Source organism: Acomys minous, assembly GCF_964271855.1.
Source record: "Acomys minous genome assembly, chromosome: 17".
Classification (NCBI taxonomy): domain Eukaryota; kingdom Metazoa; phylum Chordata; class Mammalia; order Rodentia; family Muridae; genus Acomys; species Acomys minous.
The window spans coordinates 8119206-8142832 of NC_140500.1; the positions used below are offsets into that span (position 1 = coordinate 8119206).

The 23627-nt window shown below is 38.6% G+C and overlaps 1 protein-coding gene across 12 annotated transcripts in view; it reads left to right on the top strand.

Moving 5' to 3' along the window:
* The window catches only part of LOC311588530 (solute carrier organic anion transporter family member 1A5-like), a 61590-nt gene that overhangs the window by 25563 nt on the left and 12400 nt on the right, over window positions 1-23627 (top strand). For all 12 annotated transcript variants that reach the window (XM_084766262.1, XM_084766263.1, XM_084766260.1 and 9 more), the window contains 9 exons: window positions 2428-2569; window positions 5670-5802; window positions 8481-8587; window positions 9049-9195; window positions 14855-14953; window positions 16935-17156; window positions 18913-19077; window positions 20250-20445; window positions 22378-22543. In XM_084766262.1, the coding sequence (XP_084622388.1) occupies window positions 2428-2569; window positions 5670-5802; window positions 8481-8587; window positions 9049-9195; window positions 14855-14953; window positions 16935-17156; window positions 18913-19077; window positions 20250-20445; window positions 22378-22543 (1377 nt within the window). The remainder of the gene's footprint in view (window positions 1-2427; window positions 2570-5669; window positions 5803-8480; window positions 8588-9048; window positions 9196-14854; window positions 14954-16934; window positions 17157-18912; window positions 19078-20249; window positions 20446-22377; window positions 22544-23627) is intronic.

Below are 23627 nucleotides of genomic sequence, written 5' to 3' on the forward strand. Positions count from 1 at the left end.
CCACATTTATCCCTCTTGTGTTATTCTATTGTTCTGTTTTCTTCCCTTTATGGAGATAACCATCCTAACTGCTAACCAGCTTCCAGCACAGCTGAAACAAAGCCCTTCCAATCTTGGAGAATAATTATGTTTTAAGTAGCTTAATTACTTAATATTTGTTTAATAGAAGGGGAATGCATTATATAGGAAACACCAGACTCTTTAAACTGCTTTAGATCTGACATTGCTATTGGACATCATGTTATCTCATTATATTCATGATCAACATCATTAGCAGGCATGTGCTGCACAATTGCTGAGAAAACTGATGTGACTTCGTTATTCTAGGTAACTCCTCTGGCAGTGCACCTGGCTCAAGATTAACCCTTTTTTTCTCTGTACAGCCTCTGCTCTTCCTGGTCCCTTACTTCATGAAGGGGCTGCAGGAACCTGAAAGCAAAAGCGCGTGGAACAGGGTGGGGTGTCAGCTGTGAGACACTCTGGCTCGCAGTTAGTAGGTATCAACCCTTTTGTTCTCCTCTCTCTGACACTTTCTGCTTTCCAAACACTCCCATCCCTATCTATAAACTCTCTCATTGCACATCCAATCTGCAATCCTTTCACAAACAAGAGAATTGAGTGACACTTCTGGTTTTTCAGCAATTCTCCCAATCATTTGTAAAACAACATGTAGGAAGATTACAAAGCAAAACCAGAAAATCTCCTTTGGGAGAAAACACAGCAGCACCCACCATAAACTTTTAGCACACATGCAGAAACAGTATTTTCATTCCTTCATGCTCTGATGTCTCCCCTACAGAATTAAACACCAAGTTTCCCATTATACCTAGAGACATCTGGTGGCCACTTGTAGGCATCTTTATTTGTTATATTTGTATTTCTTATATATCTTATTCCCTTCTCCCTTTCCACCCTTATCCACCCTAAACCTTCAAACCCCCATCACTAGCTGGGAGAGAAAGAAGATTAGTGTGAAAAGGAAGCATAGGTCTCATTTGCTACTTCCTTCTGTATAGGGTCATCTGGTTCCCTGGGGCAAGTCTAATCTTTGTTTCAGAATATCTTCAACTTCTTCATCTTTTCAAATCACAACAACAGCAACCAGGAGCATCAGAAGGAGCAGCAGCAGTGTTCTTCCTCCTTGGAACCTTTCTGTCTCCTTTTCCCTCTCTCTGGAATCTGAAATTTATTATTTCTCCTGAGAGTCCTCATAATTAAACTCTCTGCAGCTGTCAATGAGCCCCTCAGAGAGCCCACATGAAGCAGATAGTTTGTTGCTGTGGACAATCTGAATCAGCCTCATATCCCACACCTAGGATTTTAAAAAAATGAAACAAACAAAGAACATGTTTACATAACAGTTTTTAAAGATGCTAAATTTTCTATTACATTTTTTCTTCCTTCCTTTCTCTCTTTCTTTCTTTTTTCCTTCTTTCATTCTGTCTGCCTTTCTTCCTTTCTTGTATATGTTTTCTATCTGGCTTATCCAAATTAATTGGTAATTGTAACAATAAATTCATAAGCAGAAAATACTAATGTAACACGGCATAATTTTGTTTTCTTTGGCTGAAATAGTACAGAAGATTGAGAAGCTGGAATAATGACATTTACCATCAACCAGCTGCTGGAAGATAAGTTGAGGGAAACAGGAAGCTCAATCACTACATCACTCAAAAGAGAGTTATTTAGTCACAGGCAGGTAGTGAGGAGTCTTATCAGCACACAGACTTTATCCTGCACCTGAAGAACTACAAAAATGTTCTGCCCTGGGCTTCTAGGCCATGAGCACTGCTTGGACTGCTGAGATAAAGTATTACAAAGAATACTGCACCATGAAGACAAAAAATATGAAGGCCACTTTACTGTGGCCATTGCCTCCAGTGGTGAGAACATATTTTGTTGTGTCCAAGAATGTAGAAAAAGAAGACAGGGTGTTGTGTTGATTTGGCCCAGGACATCCAAAGAGCTGTCATTTCTGCAGAGAAGGCATGATAGGCTTGCTGAAGAGACAATGCCTTGGTGTAATTCTGTGCTCTGTCCCTTCTCTTCTTTAAAGAGAACATTTGTTCTGCAGATAAGAATATAATGCCGCAGAGAAACCCTGTATCAAATATATATATCCAAATAAAACACAAATATCTGTGATATCTTTCTGTATGAGTAAGGTATACCAGTAAGAGAGTAAACCCGTAACTATCAATAAAAATTCATCGCTGCTAACAAAATATTCTAACTGCATGTTCAGAGTGAGGACATGGTGACAAACAGAAGAGAGATTACACTTTAAAATTTATTGTATGTTCAAAGGCTGTTTATGTTGGGTACAATTCTCCGCCTCATGGTATTGGCTGCTTGGTCATTAGATGACAGATATATAATCAGAAAACAAAGTTCTCATTTGTTCTTCTTAAACATTTCTCTTCCTAGATATTTCTGTTTGCATTAACATGTGCATATCTCTCCAAAGCACTATCGGGAGTTTACATGAGTTCTATGTTCACCCAAATAGAGAGACAATTCGATATTCCCACATATATAGTTGGATTTATCTCTGGAAGCTTTGAGATTGGTGAGTTATTTTTTTTTTTACAGATACTTATCTTTATATATTTGTATTTTCTCATTTTAATCTTATGGAGTTACATACTTCCAGGTGTTGATTGAAGAGCCTATTTTGATGTGAAGGAGTCAATTATTTAAATATCTTCATGATAGTCCCTAAGTATTGCTGCATGGCCTGTCACTATCTTTTTTTTCCCCTGGGGAGTTGCAGAAAATTTAAAGTATTAACATCTAATTTTATCATTTGATAAATCAAAGAGAAGCTAAGGGACTTTCCTTGGAGTTTTGGAATGTTGCTGTGGGGGCCTAGAGGAAATTGTATTCAAAGGAGAGAGCAAATGCAGCTATTCCCATCCTGTGTCTGTGAGGCTGATGGCTCTCCACTCTTAGTCACTACGGAAGATGAGGGAGCTTGCCTGTATCTCAGTGTGTCATACACAATTCCTAAGAAGAATAGATGAAGGTCAATCTGCTTTTGGGTGATGATCTAGGATATGCGTGTACAAAGGGTGAGAGAGGAAAATATTTTCTCTATAAACAGAGTGATCTGGAAGCCTTGGTGTCTCTCTTCTCTAGCTTAATCATAATTTTTCCTTCTTTCATGGTGAAATTGCCTTTGATGTATTTAATCAAAGTGGCAAAGAAAATCAAAATTGAGAAGAAGCTCACCCACACTGAGGATGCTCCATTCTGTCTCCTAGGGTCAAGATCTTTAGTGCATACTATTCCAGTCACTTCTAGGCCTCAACTGGAGTCAGAATGAATGCCTTAGATAGACATCACACATATTCTATTAATGTTCTATATGTTATGTGCAGCAGGTGTGGCCCTGAGGAGTTAAAGGTTTCCCAGGCAATGAAATGGAGAGGTTAATGTGAAGGATAGATTTATACAGAGGGTGAAACATCAAAGGTTTTGTGTGGGCATTGAGCCATTCCAGTTTATAGGAAATTGTTATAACATGAACCTGGAGAGATGTGCAGAGATGAGAAGTGGATAGAGACCGTAGCTTGCTCTGGACTGTGTATTTTACCTCTCAGGTGGTGGCTGAGAGCCATTATGAGGTTGGAATAGAATATTGATCTGACTGTCCTGAGGACTCATATTGAAAACCCAATGATATTTGATTTTAGGATAATATTTCACTTGCAAAAACTAAACCATATAGGCAAAGAATAAGCTGATTACACTGAAGTAAAATTATCAGAACATTTAAACAGGCCATCAGGCAGAAATATTTGTACTTTTTAACAACAAGGTAAATATTAACTAATCTTATTTTCAAGTAATTATTGTCTTCAAGTCATTTTGCAGCATTACAACAACCATGATGTCCTAAGCCACTGCTTATACTTTTAATGGTGACAGAATCATGGCTGCTCAAGTCACTACTGCTTCCTACTTTACTAAGGACAGAAATGCTAATGTCAAGTTAATGATTATTAGAAATAATTATCACTCAAGTTCACACACACACACACACACACACACACACACACACACACACACAGACACACACTCACACGCTCATGCAAAATAAACAAATTTTAAAAATCTAGTTTCTCTGAACTCCATGGATTTTAGACTAAAGGTTAGAAATTCCTGTTCAAAGAAAAAATAAATCTTTTTACTACCACTGGCCATGGCAGGTGACTAAGGGGATGTCTTAAGTAGAAAAAGTTTTGAGAGAAAGGAATTCACCTTGGCTGATGAAAACAACATTTGGTAGGCATTTCCCTAATTGTTTTGCAAGTGACTTCCCACTAGCCGGAACAGCACCTTACCTCTCGCCCACTGATAATTTGAGAAATATAACAAGGCAATGGAAAAGATGAAATCACCCTAATGGGAAGAGAGAATGTTTTTCTTCCCAATAACTGTTTCAGACAAGATCATGTACATTCAGGGGTGCACAGCCATAGGCTAGAAAGATCCAGAACTAGTTCAAACAATGAGTATTCTGCATTATGAAATCCATGACAGGGTCTTTGGAAGCAAAGACAGGCTGCAGGAAGGATAATAAGAATAGAGAGGCAAAGCACAAGACATTTAAAATACCAACACGTTTCTTCTACTTAGACAGCAGACTAGAGAGAAATAAAACTGGAAGAAAACACAAAATCTTCAAATATCTTACAAATAGCTAAGATTATTTAAATATCTGCTAAGTCATCAAAGAAAAGTGTTTGGATTTTTTTTTATCTTTCCTTTATGTATAACATGAACAGTGTAAACATTCTCATCAAACTAAACTTATGTAGTCTGTAGAGAACTTACTTATATATTTGGTTCTTTTCAACCTTGTTTCTGTGTGAATAATACTAGTGATTGAATCTAGGGCCTCACACACACACTAGTCAAGCATTCTCTCACTCTGTATTCAGCCCATTAATTAATTTTTTTACAGGAATTTTCACTAAGTTGTCCAGAATGGTCTTGAACTCATTCTGTACCCCAGGTCACCTTGGACCTTGCCGTCTGCCTCTCTTGACCTCCCAGAAGCTGGGGATGACAGGTCTGTGGCTTCAGGCCCCTGTTTTTCTTTCAAGTCTCAAACATGTTTGTCAAAGGCCTCTCTGTCAAGAACAGGGCTTCCTGCTTTACACCAAAGCTTTCTCCTAAAATACAAGGATGAAATTTTGGGTAGACCTATGAACTAGCTGGAGGATGAGGACTCTTCTCATCTCTCTGCTAACAGTATCACCTTGTTTAAGGAAAGGCATAACAAAAGAAGCAAAAATACAGCTTGGCCATGCTGAGTACTAAAGGTGTTTTTAAATTGTAAGTTAAAAAAAAATTTAATCCATTTGCTTCTTCATATAGTAGGCATGACAGGAGAGGGCAGGACGACACCAGGTTTTGTATTTAATCTCAAAAACAAGATAACTCTGAATAGAGTGTTTAATATTCTCCAGAGTGGAGGAGAACCTTCTATCAGGGTCATAATTGCTTTACATATTAAAACAATACACAAAACATTCTAAGCACACATCCCTATATTAAGGTGGTTGTTAAGCAATGATCCCTTAAGTCCAAATGCTGGAGTGGTTATTGACTAAGAACTGCTAATACTTTACTGAGACAAGTATTCTTTTTCCTCCTCCCAGGAAACCTTTTGTTGATTATATTTGTGAGTTATTTTGGAAGAAAAATGCACAGACCTATCATGATTGGTGTTGGATGTGCACTTATGGGCCTAGGGTGTTTCATAATGTCTCTGCCTCATTTCCTCATGGGCCTGTGAGTATTCCTGTCCTTGATAATATTTTAGGTTCAGCTTTCACCTAAAATAAATGAGCCCCAGAATTCTTCCCTGAGAGGAGCAATGCTCCCTAAAGCACAGAAGGCTAATATGGAAATTAGAAGATGTGGTGTCGGGTCTGCCAGTATGATTTGTGACTCTTGTGGCCTCAGGTCCATTTAAGGTCCCATCCAGTCAATTTGTAAAGTGGGGACATGAGACACCTGTTTCAAGAAGTTGAAACATAAGAAGTAATTCTCTGTATCTGTCTACCCTCGTGCTGGGTCCTTCATCAGGGATATTTTGATATTTTTGTTACAGGTGGCCTATAGTTTAATATAATCATTGGTTCACCAAGAAATAGAGCAATGTCAAGGCTGATTTTTATTTTCATGCTTACCAAAATACAGAAAATTGTAAATGTGAAAGTATGTTGATTTATCTCTTACTTCCTTTTCTGCTTTTTGGGACAGTTTTCAATTCTTTCCTCTTTTTGCCTGAGTACTTTTTTGTGTCAAAACATATATAAAATGTAATATTTACATTAGCATGACTATAAAAATTGTTTCTATAATACAATACTCTTTTTTCTTGTTGTTTTTGGGTTTTTTGTTTTGTTTTGTTTTTGGGTTTTTTGTTAGTTTGTTTTTGTTTTGTTTTGTTTTGTTGTTTTTTTTTTTGTTGTTGTTCTTGTTTTTGTTTGAAACAGGGTTTCTCTGTATGTAGCCTTGCCTGTCCCGGACTTGCTTTATAGACCAGGCTGGCCTCAAACTTCCAGAGATCTGCCTGCCTCTCCTCCCAAGTGCTGGGATTAAAAGCACCACCCAGCATTATTCTTTGTTATAAAATTCACTATGAATTTGTTTTACTTCTTTCCCTCACCATCTTCTTCCTCCTGTCTCCCCCTCCTCTTTTTCATTATTTCTTTCTTCTTTCCTTTTCTTTTTAAAAAAGATCTTTCATTTGTTTTAGGTGTGTTTGTGTGTGTGTGTGTGTGTGTGTGTGTGTGTGTGTGTGTGTGTGTGTGTGTACCATGTGTGTGTCTAGTGCAAACAGGGATAAGAAGAGGGTGTTGGATCTCCTGAGCCTGGAGTTACAGAAAAAAATGTCAGCTATTATGTTGGTGCTGAAAAATGAATCTAAGTCCTCTTCAAGAGCTACAAGTGTCCTTAACCACTTAGTCATTTCTCCAGACTGGTTTTTCTTTTCTTTTGGAGACAGGGTCTTGCTATAGAGTCGAGTCTTGTCTGGAATTTACTATGTATAGGCTCTTGGAGATTCTCCCGGCTCAGCTTTGAAAGTGTTGCTACTATAAGTACGAGCCACCACAACCCCCTTCCTTTGTCTCTCCCTTGCTGTTAAATACCCACTGGAGGAGCAGCCTATCCTCTACTCTCCCAGAATTCATGCTGTAGAGGAAAAATTCCCTGTAGACTGCGAAGACATTCTCAAAGTTTGAGAGCTTTGGAATGAGAATTAGTAGTCTAACCTCTGTGGCCAGTTTCTTTTCTTTTTTCCTTTTTCTTTTTTCTTTTAGATCCACAGCCTGAATGATGATTCATGTTAGTACTCTGCCACCTCAGGCAGGACGTTTTGTTACGTTTCTCACACTGTTTTCCTCTTGACATCTCTTCCTTCCTCCCCTCCTCCTCTTCCTTCCTCCTTTTGCTGCTGTGACTTCAGCACTCGCATCATGGTTTTCCTTCATATCTTGCCATCTTTGTTTTGTAACTTCATGTCTTCTCCTCTCCTTTGTGCTTCCTGGAGACAACTTTGTCATCCAGTCTCTTGAGTGGGCTTGTCACTCATATTATCATATTTAAGTTTGTCATTGTCAAGGACACCTCTCTACCTAAAATGTCTCTTCTGAAGAAAATCTTATTTTCTCAAGGATTCAGTGTCTTTTGCTGGGTGGCTTTCATCTGCCTCCATTGTCTCTGGCTCCTTTAAATGTAGCTTTTGTTTGTCCTTGGCTTCACTGTCATAGAGTGTTCCCTTGATGGCCTTGGTTATTTATTCATACTTAAGGTGGAATAAAATATTTAAGAGAGGATAAAAATGAGCAACAGGTGATTGAGTAGGGACTGAAAGATGATTGTGCAGGACTGGCCACTTTTCAGCTACCTTGAATATATATATATATATATATATAACTTATGGTCCTAGGCAAGAATTCTATGCTCTTGCTAAGGAAGTAGAAACTTGGCTTACAAGCCAGGAAAAGGGAGACTACAGCCTTTTAGTATGCTGAGTTTTAAAAACATAATGACCTTTCTTTTTGGCCTTTGTATTCTCAGTGTACAATCTAGTGAAACAGGCATGGGCCACCATACTTAGTTCATGTATTCTAGACCTTAAATCTAGAGTTGCATGTCCAGCCTGGTGATACAGATTCCTGTTTCTATTTACTTATTTATTTATTTATTTGTGTGTGTACACATGTGTATACCTGTGTGTATGTGTGCATATGCATGAGTGTCACATTTGTGTTTGCATGTGGGTTACTGGACTGAACTCTGTCCTTATCACATTATTGAGGATGACTGAAGTGACTGCTGACGAAACAAGTTTTTACTGGCTCTGGATAGCATTCTTTCAGGGAACCAGGCATCATCAATCTGCAAATGCTCCCTTTGCACTCAGCCCCTTATGGTGAGTGTTTCCTGTGTCCACACAGATATGAATATGAAACAACGATCTCACCTGCAAGCAACTTGTCCTCAGACAGCTTCTTGTGTGTGGAAAACAGAATTCAGACCGTAAAGCCAACGCAGGACCCAGCAGGTTGATCCGTGCTTCTCATTGATTTTTGCTCACAGACTCGGCCACAGAATACTCTTTTATGAAGGGCTTTGACTATGACACAGGGTTTATTAGGAAGACAAATAAGCAAAATGTGTTTTTTCCCTCAGGGAAGGGAGTTATCTCATAACCTAGAATACTCTCCAACCTGAATTTGAATATACATTTTAAGAATTTTCTTTCCCAAAGACTTTCTTTCTTAAAGTGGGTATTAAAAAAATAAGCCAAAGACAGCCACTCCCACACCACTGCAGAGCTAGTCTCACAGGGAAAATGGCTTAGATGGATTTAGACACAGTGTCATCTATGTGATTGGTCTAGTTTAGTTTTCTGTTGCTGTAATAAAACACTGACCTGAGAAGCATTTACAGAAATTTTTGAATTAATTGTTAGTAACACTTGACTGTCAAATACTCATGTGTTTTTTTTCTTTTTTAATGCAGAGTGTACGAAAAAAATTAAATCATTAATGTGGATCTATGTAATGGTAGGAAACATTATTCGTGGAATGGGTGAAACTCCCATCACACCCTTGGGTATTTCCTACATAGAAGATTTTGCCAAATCAGAAAATTCCCCTTTATACATTGGTAAGTTTGAAATTCAGCCTTAGGAAAATAGAAACCAATGATTTATTTTGATGTTTTGTGATATTCAAAAGAGTGAGCAGAGTGCTACAGCACTATTGGTCATAAAATTGTTCAATAGAGGAATTGACAAATAGCTCCAGATAGGCCACTTCATCAAGCAGCATCTCACTGTTAGAGAGCCCTGTTGTCTTTATATCACCAGTTCTTTGATGCTGTCACATTGTCTCTAAACCATTGAGAGATTCACCAACATTTCCTGAAAATTATTCTTTAGATATAATTGGGGTTTGTTTTCTGTTTTTTTGTTTTGTTTTGTTTTGTTTTTTTTGCTTTTTTCTTTTCTTTCTTTCTTTCTTTCTTCTTCTTGTTCTTTCTTTCTCTCTCTCTCTCTCTCTCTCTCTCTCTCTCTCTCTCTCTCTCTCTCTCTCTCCCCCCCCCCCCCGTGTGTGTGTGTGTGTGTGTGTGTGTGTGTGTGTGTGTGTGTGTGTGTGCAACACGTGCATATATGTGCACTTGCATGTCTGTGTGGTGGTGAGAAGATAGCATTTGGGAGTTGGCCTGGGGATTGAACTGGGGTCCTTGGACCATATTTGGTGAACAAGTGATTTTATCTGCTGAACAATCTGGCTGGCCCTGTAGTTTTCTCTACTAATGTTCTCATAAGCATTGCAGTGTAAGCCTTAATAAACACTCTTTTAGTTATGTCTTCTTTATCATGTTCACCATACCAACAGTTTTTCTATTTACCATTTGCTCTATTTTCCTACTCAGGGCTCTGCACCCTGCTTCTCTATGAAGTTAATGGTACAGTGTCCTTCCGTATGACCCTGCAGCCAAGAGAGGTTTTATCATCACTTGAACAAATATCTGGATTCATTCGCTTGGTGTATTCCATAGGCTTAGATTTTTCAAAAAACCCACTTTATTCAGGGTTCTCAAATACTTCTTCCTCTCTTCTAACCTACTGACCAGATATAGAGGACAAAGATGGTTAATAGGAAATGGGGGGATTGTGGACCTTTTAGAAGTAGTTCCTTGGAGCAATTACTTCTTCCTTGTCAGGTTACCAGCAGTAGAGTAAAATAGAAAACACCAACCAGCAACACAAATCAGCAGCAGGGGCATGAGCCAGCAGAAACAGCTGGACTCTGCCAAATTGGCACCAGTGAGCCTAAGTGGCCAGAATCAGCTGGCGTACCAAAAGAAACTGTCTGGCACATTTTTCTCTGCAAAGTGAAGATCACTGAAGCAATGCCATTGTCTCACTGTTGGTGGGCTTCTATGTATCTTATTTCTAAAACATCATATGGACTCTTATGTGTCTGTTTTCAGCAAACATCACATGCAATCTCACAAGACAGCTTCCAGTAAAACATCACATGTCTCTCACGGGTCTGTTTTCAGCTAACAAAGGTCACACGCCTCTCTTTAGTCTGTTTTTAGCTGACCAAGATCATGTGCCCCCTCATGAGTTGGTTTTCAACTGAGGATGAACTAAAAACATTTCCACATTCCACATTTGGGACCAAAACAAAAAAAAATTACATAAAAGAAACCAAAACTTTCACTACAATAGTCCTTGAAATTATCTTTAAAAAATCTGTGCATCTTCCAGAGTAGGGGAAATTTAGTGTCCATCTTCTTATGTTTTCTCCTAAAGGATCTGAATTTATAATGAATAATGTGTTCATGTTCTTCAGTAAATCAATCTGTAGTTGATTATAAATCCATAATTTTGCATATGCAGCAATTTTTAACCTATGATTGGCAACTCTTTTGGGGGTGGAGTGTTCACAGGGGTCATACAAAACCATAATGAAACACATAATGTAAGTAAAATTTACATTATGATTCATAGAAAATTGCCATTTTTAAGTAGCAACAAAATAATTTTATGGAGGAATGGTATTAAAGGATTGCAGCATAAGAAATGTTGTAAGCACCTGGTATATGAGATTTTTTTAAATTAATGAAGACAGAAAAACAAACAACAGCAACAACAAAAACAAAAATCAAAGAGGGTAAGAGAAAACAAGAGGCTTAGGATTAATGAAGATGAATTAAATTTTAAAAATAGGTTTTGTTCCTTTGTTCTTTTTAGATCTTTTCACAGACATCTAAGGAGAAAAATACAAGCACTTTTCTACAACAAGATCTTAAAATATGGATCCCTTTATCAAAAAAAATCTAGAGACAAATTATTTATATAAACATATTAAACATAAAAATATATTAAGGTAAATAAGATACATGATTGGTATATCTTATGTTTAGTACATAATAGCATAGTTTTCTAAAGTGAATAACCATATAATTATATATATTAGAGATATTACATGTCTGTGTACATAATCAAATAACCATAAAACAATTAAACTAAGATATATGGTTCTATAGTTAAATAGATATAGATGACACATATAAAAACTAAGAGTTATTTATGTTAGACAATAAGTTAAATATATAAGAAATGAGGTTGCAAGCCAGGCGTGGCAGAGGCAGGCGGATCACTGTGAGTTCGAGGCCAGCCTGGTCTACAAAGTGAGTCCAGGACAGTCAAGGCTACACAGAGAAAGCCTGTCTTGAAAAGCAAAAAAAAAAAAAAAACCAAAACAACAACAACAACAAAAAGAGATGAGGTTGCCTTGGTAAGACATATAAGTGCTAAGAATCTGTAGATCCACACACTGGGGGATTGTTCTATTTAACTGGTAGAGTAAGAGGAGGAAAATCAACAAGGTGTATCTATGGGAACAAAATGAACTGTAAACATATAGTTTGGAGAAGGTGTTAGGAGGAAGCTGACAGAAGAGAAGTTGGCCAGCAATGTTAAATATGTTAAGAGAATAAATATCAAAAATAGAGAAAGTGATTCATGATAGAATACACAGGTTGTACCAAGAAAGCATCTTAGAATCAGAAAGCATCTGTCTGAACATAATGAGAGCCAAGGAGTCCAGGTAGACAATGTAGGACAAGAAAGAGCCCAGTAGAGGTTGGCAATCCTGTAGGAAGTATTGAATACAGGATCCCAGCTTCAGGAAGAAAGAAGAGAAATTCCTGGTGGTTCTGCAGCAGGGAGAATTGATCAGGCAGGGAACAGCTGGCCAAAGGGAACAACTGTTGGTGAACAATTTGTCAGAGAAATTAATTGTTGAGGTGAGATTAAGAAGAAATATTGATGACCAGAAATAAATTGTGGTGCAAAACTGAAGGGTCTTCTAGCTCAGGAGAACTTTATTTTTCCTTCTGCTATCTTCCTTGGGCCAACTCCAGTATTTTATTTAAAGTGAAGTTCAGTTTTTTTCATTACAGATTATGCCATTTTTTCTTTTATAATCAATAGAGCATTTAAAAATCAACAGAGCAAGAAAATAATCTAACAAAAAATCTAAAAGTTTCTATATAAACTGCAATAATGGTGAACATGACCTGATTATTATTTCTAAAACAATACTCATGAAAGTTCAATCAAAGTTTCCCCAGGCTAAAGCAATTGTGTTTAGATGAATGTCATAGCAACATAGCTTGAAACTAAATGTGCTTAACAGAAAAAAACTTAACTTACTTCCCATCCCAAACCAACAAGTGTGCTATTCATCTTTATAAAAGCCTAAGCTAAGGGGTGGTCTATTGTAAAATATTTGTAAATCATGACCTTCCATGACCACTTTCTGTTGCTCTCAAAGCAGATTCTTAAAAAACAAGTTTAAATTTTCTACAGCTAACAATATCTAACCAGGTACTGTATGTCAAAGTCCCAACTTTCTTTTCAAACAGTTTCTGCCTGGGAGGTCACAGTAGTCAGAGCCGAAACTCTCTCATTGTCTCAAGCCTTTCACCAAATGCTTTCTTTCAAGTTTTTCTGTGGGAAAAAAATTCCAGTCTGAATTTCATTTGGGCTGAAAAATAAACAGGAAGGCAGTTTTAGTTGAAAAAACCAGATTTCAAAGTAGTTTTTAGGCAAAATTAGACCTGTGCTATAGATAATATTTAAGAGCAGTGATGATCTGCTGTAGCTCTTTGGAACTTTGTCAAGCAAAGCCTCCATGACTTTTCTTTATGTATCTGACAACAGAGCATCAAACAGAAGGGAGTGTTTGAGGGAACAAGGGAGACTAACCCAAAAAACCATGGAGAAAGGAAAAGACAAAATTTAAAGTGGATAGAAGGAAGGAAGTTGAAGTGGTTCATATCTGGGCTTTGTGTGAGTAATGGTGACTCAGGCGAGACTGTGAACTGCAGATAATTTGGGAGATGTTGGAGGTGGTTTCAAAGAAACAAAGTGTGGTTAGAACGAACCAAGAAAAGTAAAATAATTAAGATAAGAATGAAGACCAGGATAATATGAAAGAAAAGAGCTGTAGTGGAGACACATTCTTTCCATGGAAGAAGTTCCAAGGGTGGAGCCTCATGATGAGGATGCATTAAAAGAAATTCATTAAAGCACACATTCATTTAGAAACTGTGGTTATTTCAGTTTTTGTTACTATGAGAAAATGCAACTTTGGAGGAAAGGGGCTCATTTGGCTTACAATTCCATCACAACAAAGTAGTTGCATTAACAGGAGCTTGAAGCAACTGGTCACACCCACAAGAGTAGAGAGAGTGAGTGCATGATATGCTTTGCTTGCATGGTTGTGCTCAGCTGTTTCTTCCATTCTTCCACAGTTCAGGACTCCCTGACGAGGGAATGGTGCTGCCCACCGTGGGCTGGGTGTTCTACCATCAATTTCCTTATTAAAAAATCTTCTACTGGTATTTCCATATGTAAACCCAGGGTAGACAGTACTTTATTAAGATTCTCCTCACAGGTGATTTTATGGTGTGTGAAGTTGACAACGAAAGATAACCATCAAAGGGACACTTGAAAACACAGCTGTGGGAACATCAAAGGGCGTTTCTCACATCATAGCTCTGATGGGACTGCCTGTGAGAGTACAGCCTTGCCTTTAACTCAGCAGAAAAGAGAATTTGGAATGTGGCTTTAAGTAATGAGGCTTCCATGTCAGTCAACTTTCTTTCCCTTTAATAAATTCCAGAGATGATGGATTCATTTGACTCATATCTTCAGAGGTTTTAGTCTGTGTCCCTGGACTGTGTAGTTTGGAGGCTTCTCATGAGGCAGCTTATTATGGTGTAAGGATGAGTGTAGTAAAACTATTCATCCTGTGATGGGAAAGCAAAACAAAACATGGAAGAGGCCTTGAATCTACTCCAGGTGACCTAAAGACCAAGCACCATGCCCTACAGAGGAAAAGTTCTACCAGCTGCAGTGGAGCCATCCTGAGAAGCAACTCTGAAACATATCGTCTTCTGGGAACTTTCAATATTGAAACAATAGGATCATCTTCTTTCTCAATAGTTATAGAAACCAGTGCATATTCATGTAACATATATATGTACATATAGCATATACATGTACATGTAATATTGATACAAAGTTTAATTTCTTTATGTGTTGAATATGTAAAAATATCTGAGGTAGTGGAGTATGTAGCTCAGTAGTAGAGCTCTTGCCTAGCCTATTGCATTTGATAGACCAAGCTCTTAAAAAGAAGAAAAGGAAATCTAAGATTATAAATTATTCAATCTCAAGGCTTTTGTGCATGAAAACTCATGTGTACTTATATAAATGTTTGTCTTTGTTTACTTCCAGGGATTTTAGAAATGGGAAAGGTATTCGGCCCAATAATGGCACTTTTATTGGGATCTTTCTGTGCAAGGATTTATGTAGACATTGGTTCTGTGAACACAGGTAACAACACAATGCAATTTATTTATACAGTCCAGGCCCTAGAGTATGGGAGAATGTTCAGGAATGCTATGCCACTGTTTCCTTTGATTGTCAGTTAGGTAAACACTACTTACAGATGGCAGACCTAAGGGAAGAGGAGTAAGGATAAAATGCCACCTTCTGTGGCAAAATCCATTCTCCAGCCACATTTTAGGCACAGTTTTGGTTTAAAAATGTTACTTACAAAGGTTAGTTTCAATGAGACAGTCACTGTGGATAACAAAACAGATATGTCAGTTATGTACTGGACACCAATTTATAAAGTTTCCACATGACAGACATAAAAATATCATTTACTGTTGTAAAATGTCTCACCACATACTGATAAATAAAATTAGGTATTTTCGTTAGTTTTATTATTTATTTACTTTACATTCCAAGAGCAGCTTTCTCTCCCTCCTCTCTTTCCAGTCATTCCCTCTCACCTCCCTCTCAAACCTCCCCTTCACCCATCCTCACCTTCTCCTAAGAAGAGGGGAGTTCCTCCCCATGTATTTCATCCAGCTTTGGAATATCAAGTTTCAGTAAGGCTGTTGAGGATAGACAAGGCATCTCAGTTAGGCAAAGGGATCCAAGGGCAGGCAACGTAGCCAGAGATGGCCCTGCCCCTGCATTAGGAGCTCCCACACGAATACTGTACTGCACACGTGTTACATATGTGCAGAGGGCCTGGGTCAGTCCCTGCATGCTCTCTGCTGGGCACTTCAGTCTCTATGAGGCTTTATGGGCCCCAGATTAGTTGGTTCTGTAGGTTTTCTTGTTGTGTTTTTGGCCATTCCTACCCCTCTTCCACAGTATTCTTCTATCTCCACAGAATGTTTGGCTGTGGGTCTCTGCATCTGTTTCCATCCATTGCTGGGTGAAGCCTCTCAGTTATGCTAGGCTCCTGTCTGCAAGTATAGCAGAATATCATTAGTAGTTTCAAGGGTGCACGCCCTCTCCTAGCATGGCTGTCAAGATGGGCAAGTCATTACTTGGCCATTCTCTCAAATTCTGCCCCATCTTTTACCCCTGCACATCTTGTAAGCAGGACAAATTGTGAGTCTAAGGTTTTGTGGCTTGATTTGTGTCCTCTATTAGAAGTATTGTCTGGTTATAGGAGATGCCAGTTGAGGTTCCACATACTGCCCCCTCCCCCGTTATAGACACCTTAGCTAGGATCACTCTCATAGATTCCTGGGAGTTTTCATTGTTCTGGGAGTTTTCATTGTCCTAGTTTCTACCTTGTCCCACAGATACTCCACCCAATCCAGTTGTCTCTCCCTACACCGTCTCTCTCCATCTTCTCCCCACCTCATGCCTCCTGCTCCCAAGCCCACCTCCTCCTCCAAATAGTTTTCTAATGAATATACAAAACCAAAAAATAATAGGATATCAGGTATTTTGTTTAATTATTTTTATTTATGTATTGGTGTGGAAAAAGAGGTTGCCTGATGAAGTCAGAGAGGGTGTCAGATCTCTTGAAATCATAGTTACAGGAAGTTGTGAGTTCCAGAGAACTCAGGACCTCTACAAAAGCATTACTACCTCTTGGCCCCTGAACTGTTTCTCCTGGCCCTTCCTCACCCACTGTGATGCTTTGAGACAGGAATATATCAGGTTAAAGCTATTTTCTTAAATATGTCTTTTTTTTAATGTAAGTTCAACTATTTTTTCCATGTAGTGCTCTAGAACCTTCTCTTCTTATAATTTTAACTTCACCAAATTGATTTTCTACAAGTAAGAACTAGTCCAGTAGTGTGTTAGATGTTTGTAATCCCAGAATTTGGGAGGAAGACATAAAAGATAACAAATTCAAGGCACAAACAAGAACAAATGTGTGAATAGTGAATAGTGATGTACAAATTTTATGTTTAGATGAATTTATGGATATTAATAATTTTCTTCAGTTAAGAGAGAAAGGAATTATGCAAGCTAATACAATATCTACATTTCTTTACAGACGACCTGACCATAACTCCTGCTGACACACGCTGGGTCGGTGCCTGGTGGATTGGCTTTCTGATCTGTGCAGGAGTGAATTTCCTCACTAGCATCCCCTTCTTTTTTTTTCCCAAAACTCTCCCAAAGGAAGGACCAGAGGACAATGTGGATGAGACTAAAAATGGCAGAGAAGAGAAGCACAGAGAAAGAGCCAAGGAGGAAAAACGTGGAATCACTAAAGGCAAACAGGAAATCTTTAAACTCTATTTGGTTTAACTGGTCTGTGGTTAGTGGGCACTTGTCACACTGTGCTGAGTTAAGGTAGCTTGTCACTAATCGTCCCTAATCAGCTGTGATGAACTTCTTCCACAGCTACCACTTGGCAACAATTGACATGATAGGAAACCTGACTTACCTTACATTAGACTTTATGAAAATTTCATGTCAATCTGAGCACTCAGTGAAGAAACAGATTTACCCATCTGTTTCAAATGTCTATTCTACAAGAAATAATAATCAAGTTAAAAATATTAATAATCATAGATTCAAGCTAAACATAAAGGCAAAGAAAAGCCGGTTTGATAAGAAAAATGTTAGTTTAGCTGTGAGCATGCTTGAAGTCAAGACTGACTATCAAGATGACTTCAAGAGGAATCATGACAGATGACATAATCATCTACCTTTGAAGGTGTGTGACAGTTTTCAGGAGAATTGGTCCCTTAGAACAGACTGTTTTAAACAAGTGGGGATATTACCAACCTATGATGCAGAGTGGAGATGGCTCTGTGAGAAGCTACGGTGGGACAACAGAGTGTCCTGGCACTTCATTGATGACATTGCTATGTGGTCCACCACTCACAGCCTACACACCTATGTACGCTGAGTAGTCACAGGTCTTCCCTGAATGCTACAGACCATGGCTGTGGGTCCAGTCACAGTAGGAGCCACTGCAGGGACTTGAACAATTCTTAGAATCATGATCATGTTATCAATTCTCCTGAAGGGCCAATACTCACTCCTCTATGTGACTTTGTCATCTGCCAGATCAACACGATTTCAAAGATAGGACAGAGCTGAGCAGAGAAGAAGACACACAGAAAGTAACCGAGCACTGTGGAGACTCATTTAGAAGGACAGGGGAGTCAACAAACAAGATTGAGTTCAAAAGCTCTCGGGAGTTCTGACTGCCACCATCTCACTCATAAAGATGGATTTTAGCACTAGAGTCCACTTTTTTTCTCATTAAAGTGCTCTGACTATTTCTAAAATTAGAAATCAAGACAAAACCCATGAAGGCATGAAAATGAAAAATACTGCTAAGTGTGAATTTCAGCCAAATTTTCTTCAATAAGATCCAATCCAATCACTAGAGACAGGCTACAAACGTGACTTTCGGCTTCTTAAACAGAGAAGAGTTGTGAGGTTCCTGATATACACCAAATGGTTGGCATTCTTTACAGTAAGACCTTCCTATTGAGATGTTTAAAAGTATCACTAGGTGCTTTTGATGCTTGTTCTGCCAAGAAGTCTGGCAAGATGCTGAGGTTGTCTGCACTACAACATGATTCTTGGAGCCTTCCTACACTTTCTGTTTTTTGCATAAAGGAGTGATAGCATCAGTGTCTGAATTCAAACTTCATCAAAGCATGTCCCTTATAGATTCCAGAGAACAGACTAGTCACTTCTAGTGAATGTAGGATACTAATAGAGGGAAAGGAGAGAAAAAGAAATGAAAATGTATGGCCAAAGACACAATTCTATCTTCTTATACTTTTGCTTGACCGACACAATCGGGTTCTGGTTCTTTTGTAGCCAGTTGTGTCACTAACTTCCCCAAGGGACTTAAAGTATGATATAGAACTTTATCCCCAAGGGCTAATGATTTGTCAAATGTATTTGTGCTACCGCACAGGATCTGTGAGAAGATTTTGGGAAAGCACTGGACACAAAATGCAAGGGCAAGTTAGCTTGACAGTCTCTACACTCCCTTGTTTCAGATTTCTTGCCGTTCATGAAGAGCCTGATCTGCAACCCAATTTACATGCTTTTCGTTCTTACAAGTGTGATACAGATCAACGTATTTGTCGGTACGTTTACCTTCATGCCTAAATTCCTGGAGCAGCAATATGGAAAGTCGAATGCAGAGGCCATCTTTCTCATAGGTATGTGCTCCCATCATTTGCATAGTAGCACTTCCTGCTCAGACAATAGCATGATAAAACTACCCCCAAGGACATGATAAACACTAAGATAATGTGACAGGGTGACTACAGTACAATTTGTATATCTTAGGATACTCTTTAAATTTTTTTTTCATTTCAGTCTCCAGTAAAATCAAGAATCTATAAGGAAGGGAAGAAGCCAGAACTACCCTCTCTGTTCTCTTCAATCTGAACAAAAATCTTCGCAGTTATGGAAGTCTTAGGGAAGCTCATATGGGTCAATTTTCAGAGTGGGAATATACTAATTCAAAGTGGGATGGAGAGTCAGCTCCCTGGGACTCTGTGTCTCACTCCCAGATTTTACCTCTGGGCTTCCGTTCTTGCTTGCCTCATTCCTCCTAAGTCGGTTGTTCAGTCCCTGGTGGGTCTGAGGAGTCTCTGTAGCCATAGTCTGTTCTTCTTGTTAGCGCACTAAACTTAGGGATTATAAGCAACTTTGGAATTTTCCTGGGTTCATTGTACTCTTGAAAAATGAGAGTCACCTGTTGCCGGAAACCGTGTTGTATAAAGTTTCCTGAAAGTCCGAATCCCAGTACTCACACTCAGATATATAAAGTTAAATGTCAAGGTGTAGAGCTGCAAAGCATGGTTACCTTCTTCCAAGCTTGGTGCTGACACTGTGTGAATGCAACCTGGCCAAGAATTTCTCTTTCCTTTCCTTTTTTTCCTTTGATCTTAGCTGTGGAAAGAGAGTCAGGGAGGCAGAGTGCTGGTCAACATCAACAATAGGCAAACATGTTCTGCACTTGATAAGCATGGACTTGGCAACAACCTTTAAAATCACCTGGAGCTAAGTCAAATTCCCAATAAACAGAGTGGAAAGAAATAAATGAAGTGTGTGTGTGTGTGTGTGTGTGTGTGTGTGTGTGTGTGTGTGTGTGTGTGTGTGTGTGTAATACTCAATAGGTGCTTATGACCTACTGCAATTGACTAAGCAGTTTTTTAAAGTTAGGTTATGGGCATTTGAAAACTTTTTATATAATATGTGAGGGAGTAGGGGTTATAATCAGTGTATATTCAAGATAAACAGTTTCCTAAAATGTACTGAACAAGTTTATAACATATTTATTTTCTGATGCCTTTTCTAAATACAATTTTCCTTGCATTTATAGGTGTTTACACATTACCTCCAGTATGTTTTGGATATTTAATTGGTGGCTTTATTATGAAGAAGTTCAAGATTACTATCAAGAAAGCTGCATGCATAGCGTTCTGCTTATCCATTTCTCAGCTTCTTCTCTCACTCTGCAACTTTATATTGACCTGTGATAATTTCCCTGTTGCAGGCCTAACTACCTCTTATGACAGGTATGTTGTTTAATCATAAAGAGCAAATTATTTTCACAATTGCTAGCCTAACTTCTCCAAGAGTTATATATAAGAAGATAATTTAATAATGATTCAATGGCGTGATCCATGGTTATCTTATAGGTTTTTTTCCCCTCATAAACTCTATACCAGCTCATACAAATGTAAGCAAGTTCTGAGAACTGCTAGTGATTAGGTTTATGACTTCCCAGGCATACAGATGGTAGCATGGTGATATCCTACTGTGCTTTAAAGTGTACAAAAAGTGTAGTAAAGTGTAAAAAATTAGGTTTTGTAGCCTACATTACCCATGTATTTTATACTCCCACAGTTAGCACTAAAAGTTGAGTATGAGGCCAGCAGGCCTTCATATGTTTCCACAATGGGCTCAAATTTAGCATAATTGAATCTAATACATGATAAGTCAATTAATGTATTCATTTTTTAAAGATTTATTTATTAAGCATACAGTGTTCTGCCTGCATGCATGCCTGCATGCCAGAAGAGGGTACCATATCTTATTATAGATGGTTGTGAGCCACCTTGTGGTTGCTGGGAAGAGTACTCTACCTCTGAGCCATCTCTTCCGTCCCCTATCTTGTGTGTACACACACACACACACACACACACACACACACACATCTATATATACATATATGTCACTGGTATAGTTATATCTCATGTACTCTGTAGTCTTGGATTTCACATTTTAAGGGTTCCCTGATCATATTCTATATTAGCATGAATATGTTAAAACAGTATAGGACATAGTTATAAGATCAAACAATCAATTGAAATGAAATAAACCATACATGTGGAGGTTCCTTTCAAAGGGCTAGAGAGAGGACTCAGTGGTAAAGTGCTTGCTGAGCTGGCAGGGGGTCCTGGGTTCAGATCTTCAGAAACCGTGGAAAGCTTGACATGGTGGGGTCCGTGTGACCCCAGTGTTCCTACTGTGAGCTGAGGAGCTGAGGGGCACAGGCAGGAAAATCCTGAACGTTCATGTGCCTGCTAGTCTGGCATTTGCAGCAGTGAACAACAAGAGACACTGCCTCCAGCAAGGTGGAAGGTTATCTTCTGACCTCCACATGTGTGCTGTTGTACAAGTGTGCTTACACAAACACACACACATGAAAGAAAAAAATTAAAAGTAAAAAAAAATTCAAAATTCTTAAGAACTGTAATATTGAAATGATTTCAAATAAAATAAGTAATTTTGTTCAGGCCAGCTTTTTCATTATTCTCCATCATGCAGTCAGTGTGTGATTAGTGATCTTCAATTTAGTTTTAATGTCATCATATTTTCTTTTTTTAAATTTATTTTTGTTACATCTCAATGGTTATGCTATCCTTTGTATCCTCCCATTCTTCCCTCCCTCCCATTTTCCCCTTATTCCCCTCCCTTATGACTGTTCCTGAGGGGGGATTACCTACCCCTGTATATGCTCATAGGGTATCAAGTCTCTTCTTGGTAATCTGCTGTCCTTCCTCTGAGTGCCACCAGGTCTCCCCCTCCAGGGGACATGGTCAAATGTGAGGCACCAGAGTATGTGAGAAAGTCATATCCCACTCTCTACTCAACTGTGGAGAATGTTCTGACCATTGACTAGATCTGGGTAGGGGTTTTATAGTGTAGACAATTAATGTTTACTTTTAACGAAATTGAAAAAAGGAGTCATGCAACCACTGAAGTAGATAATTTGTGTGCCAAAAACAGTACAAAGACCACATGTTACTGTTTGGATGATTTTGTTTCTATTATGGGGTAGAATAAGATTCTCTCTCTCTCTCTCTCTCTCTCTCTCTCTCTCTCTCTCTCTCTCTCTCTCTCTCTCTCTTTCTGTGTGTATGTGTGTACATGCTGAATGAAGAAAAATAATAAAGGTTTGAATGGGTTTTCAGTATCCATAACAATATTTTAAATTATTTCAGAACTCAGCAGCCTTTACATGTGGAGAATAAGGTCCTTGCTGACTGCAACACCAGGTGTAGCTGCTTAACAAAAACATGGGATCCAGTGTGTGGTGACAATGGCATAGCGTACATGTCAGCCTGCCTTGCGGGCTGTGAGAAGTCTGTTGGAACAGGAGTCAACATGGTAAACACCCTTTCAGTGTTTGGGCTGATGTTTGTGTACTGCATTAACGTGTGTGGTGATCTAAGCCTACATCTGCTAAGAAGCAAAAATAGTCATGCCTAAAATAGTTTAATATTTTTGTGAACAAATCAATTTAATCCGTATACTCATACTTGGTGTTACAATTCTTAGAGATTATGTAAAGCCTTGACAGAGTCTGAGCATTATTTTGTAATTTCAAAGCAGCTGAGATCATTGTTCAAGTGATCTGAGTTAAAATATCTGGGCAGGATGGACAGGCCATCTGACACCCTCCAGGCCATCTGACACCCTCCTCTGTCCTCCTCAGGCACCCACATGCACCTGTTTGTGTACACACAGATCCAGGAGCATGCACGTAAATCCACATTAAAGTTGAAACTGTAAATTACTCTGGACAGAACTTGACCTTTGTTGTGGTAGGAACTTACAAAGCCCAGGCTGGCCTCAAGCTTGCTGTGTAGTTGAGGTGGACAGAACACTTACGTTTTCATATCACAATATGTATTATTTATTTATTTATTTAGTGGTGTGCAGGTGCCTGTGCATATGGAGGCCACAAGGTAACGTCAGCTGTTGACTCTCAGGCCCCATGCACTTGGTGCTTTTGAGACAGGATCTCACTGTCCTGGAATTTGTGGCTTCTGTTAGACCATCTGGCAACTGAGCCACAGGAAGTCACCTGTCCTCACCTTCAGATCACCAGTGTTGCAAGCACATCCTCTGCGCACGCATTTTCCTATGTGTGCTGGGGATGCGAACTCAGGTCCTTATGCTTCTGCAGGACTTTACTGACTGTTCCACCTGCCCGGCGCTTGTCATGAGAGTTTAGCAAGATAAAGAGCCAAGCAGTTTTCTTGACTTAAACATGTTGTAATACTTAGAGTTAGTGGAAATATATTTTTAAAATTGACTTTATTTTTTAAATAAACACTTATTTGTTGACATAACTTTGTTTATTAGTAAGCAACTAACTATTCCATCAACATTCTGAAAGTTATTTTGTTTGAGTACTTAGTAGTAGGTTAAAATGCATATTTTTTTGCTTTTTAAAAAGATTATGTGC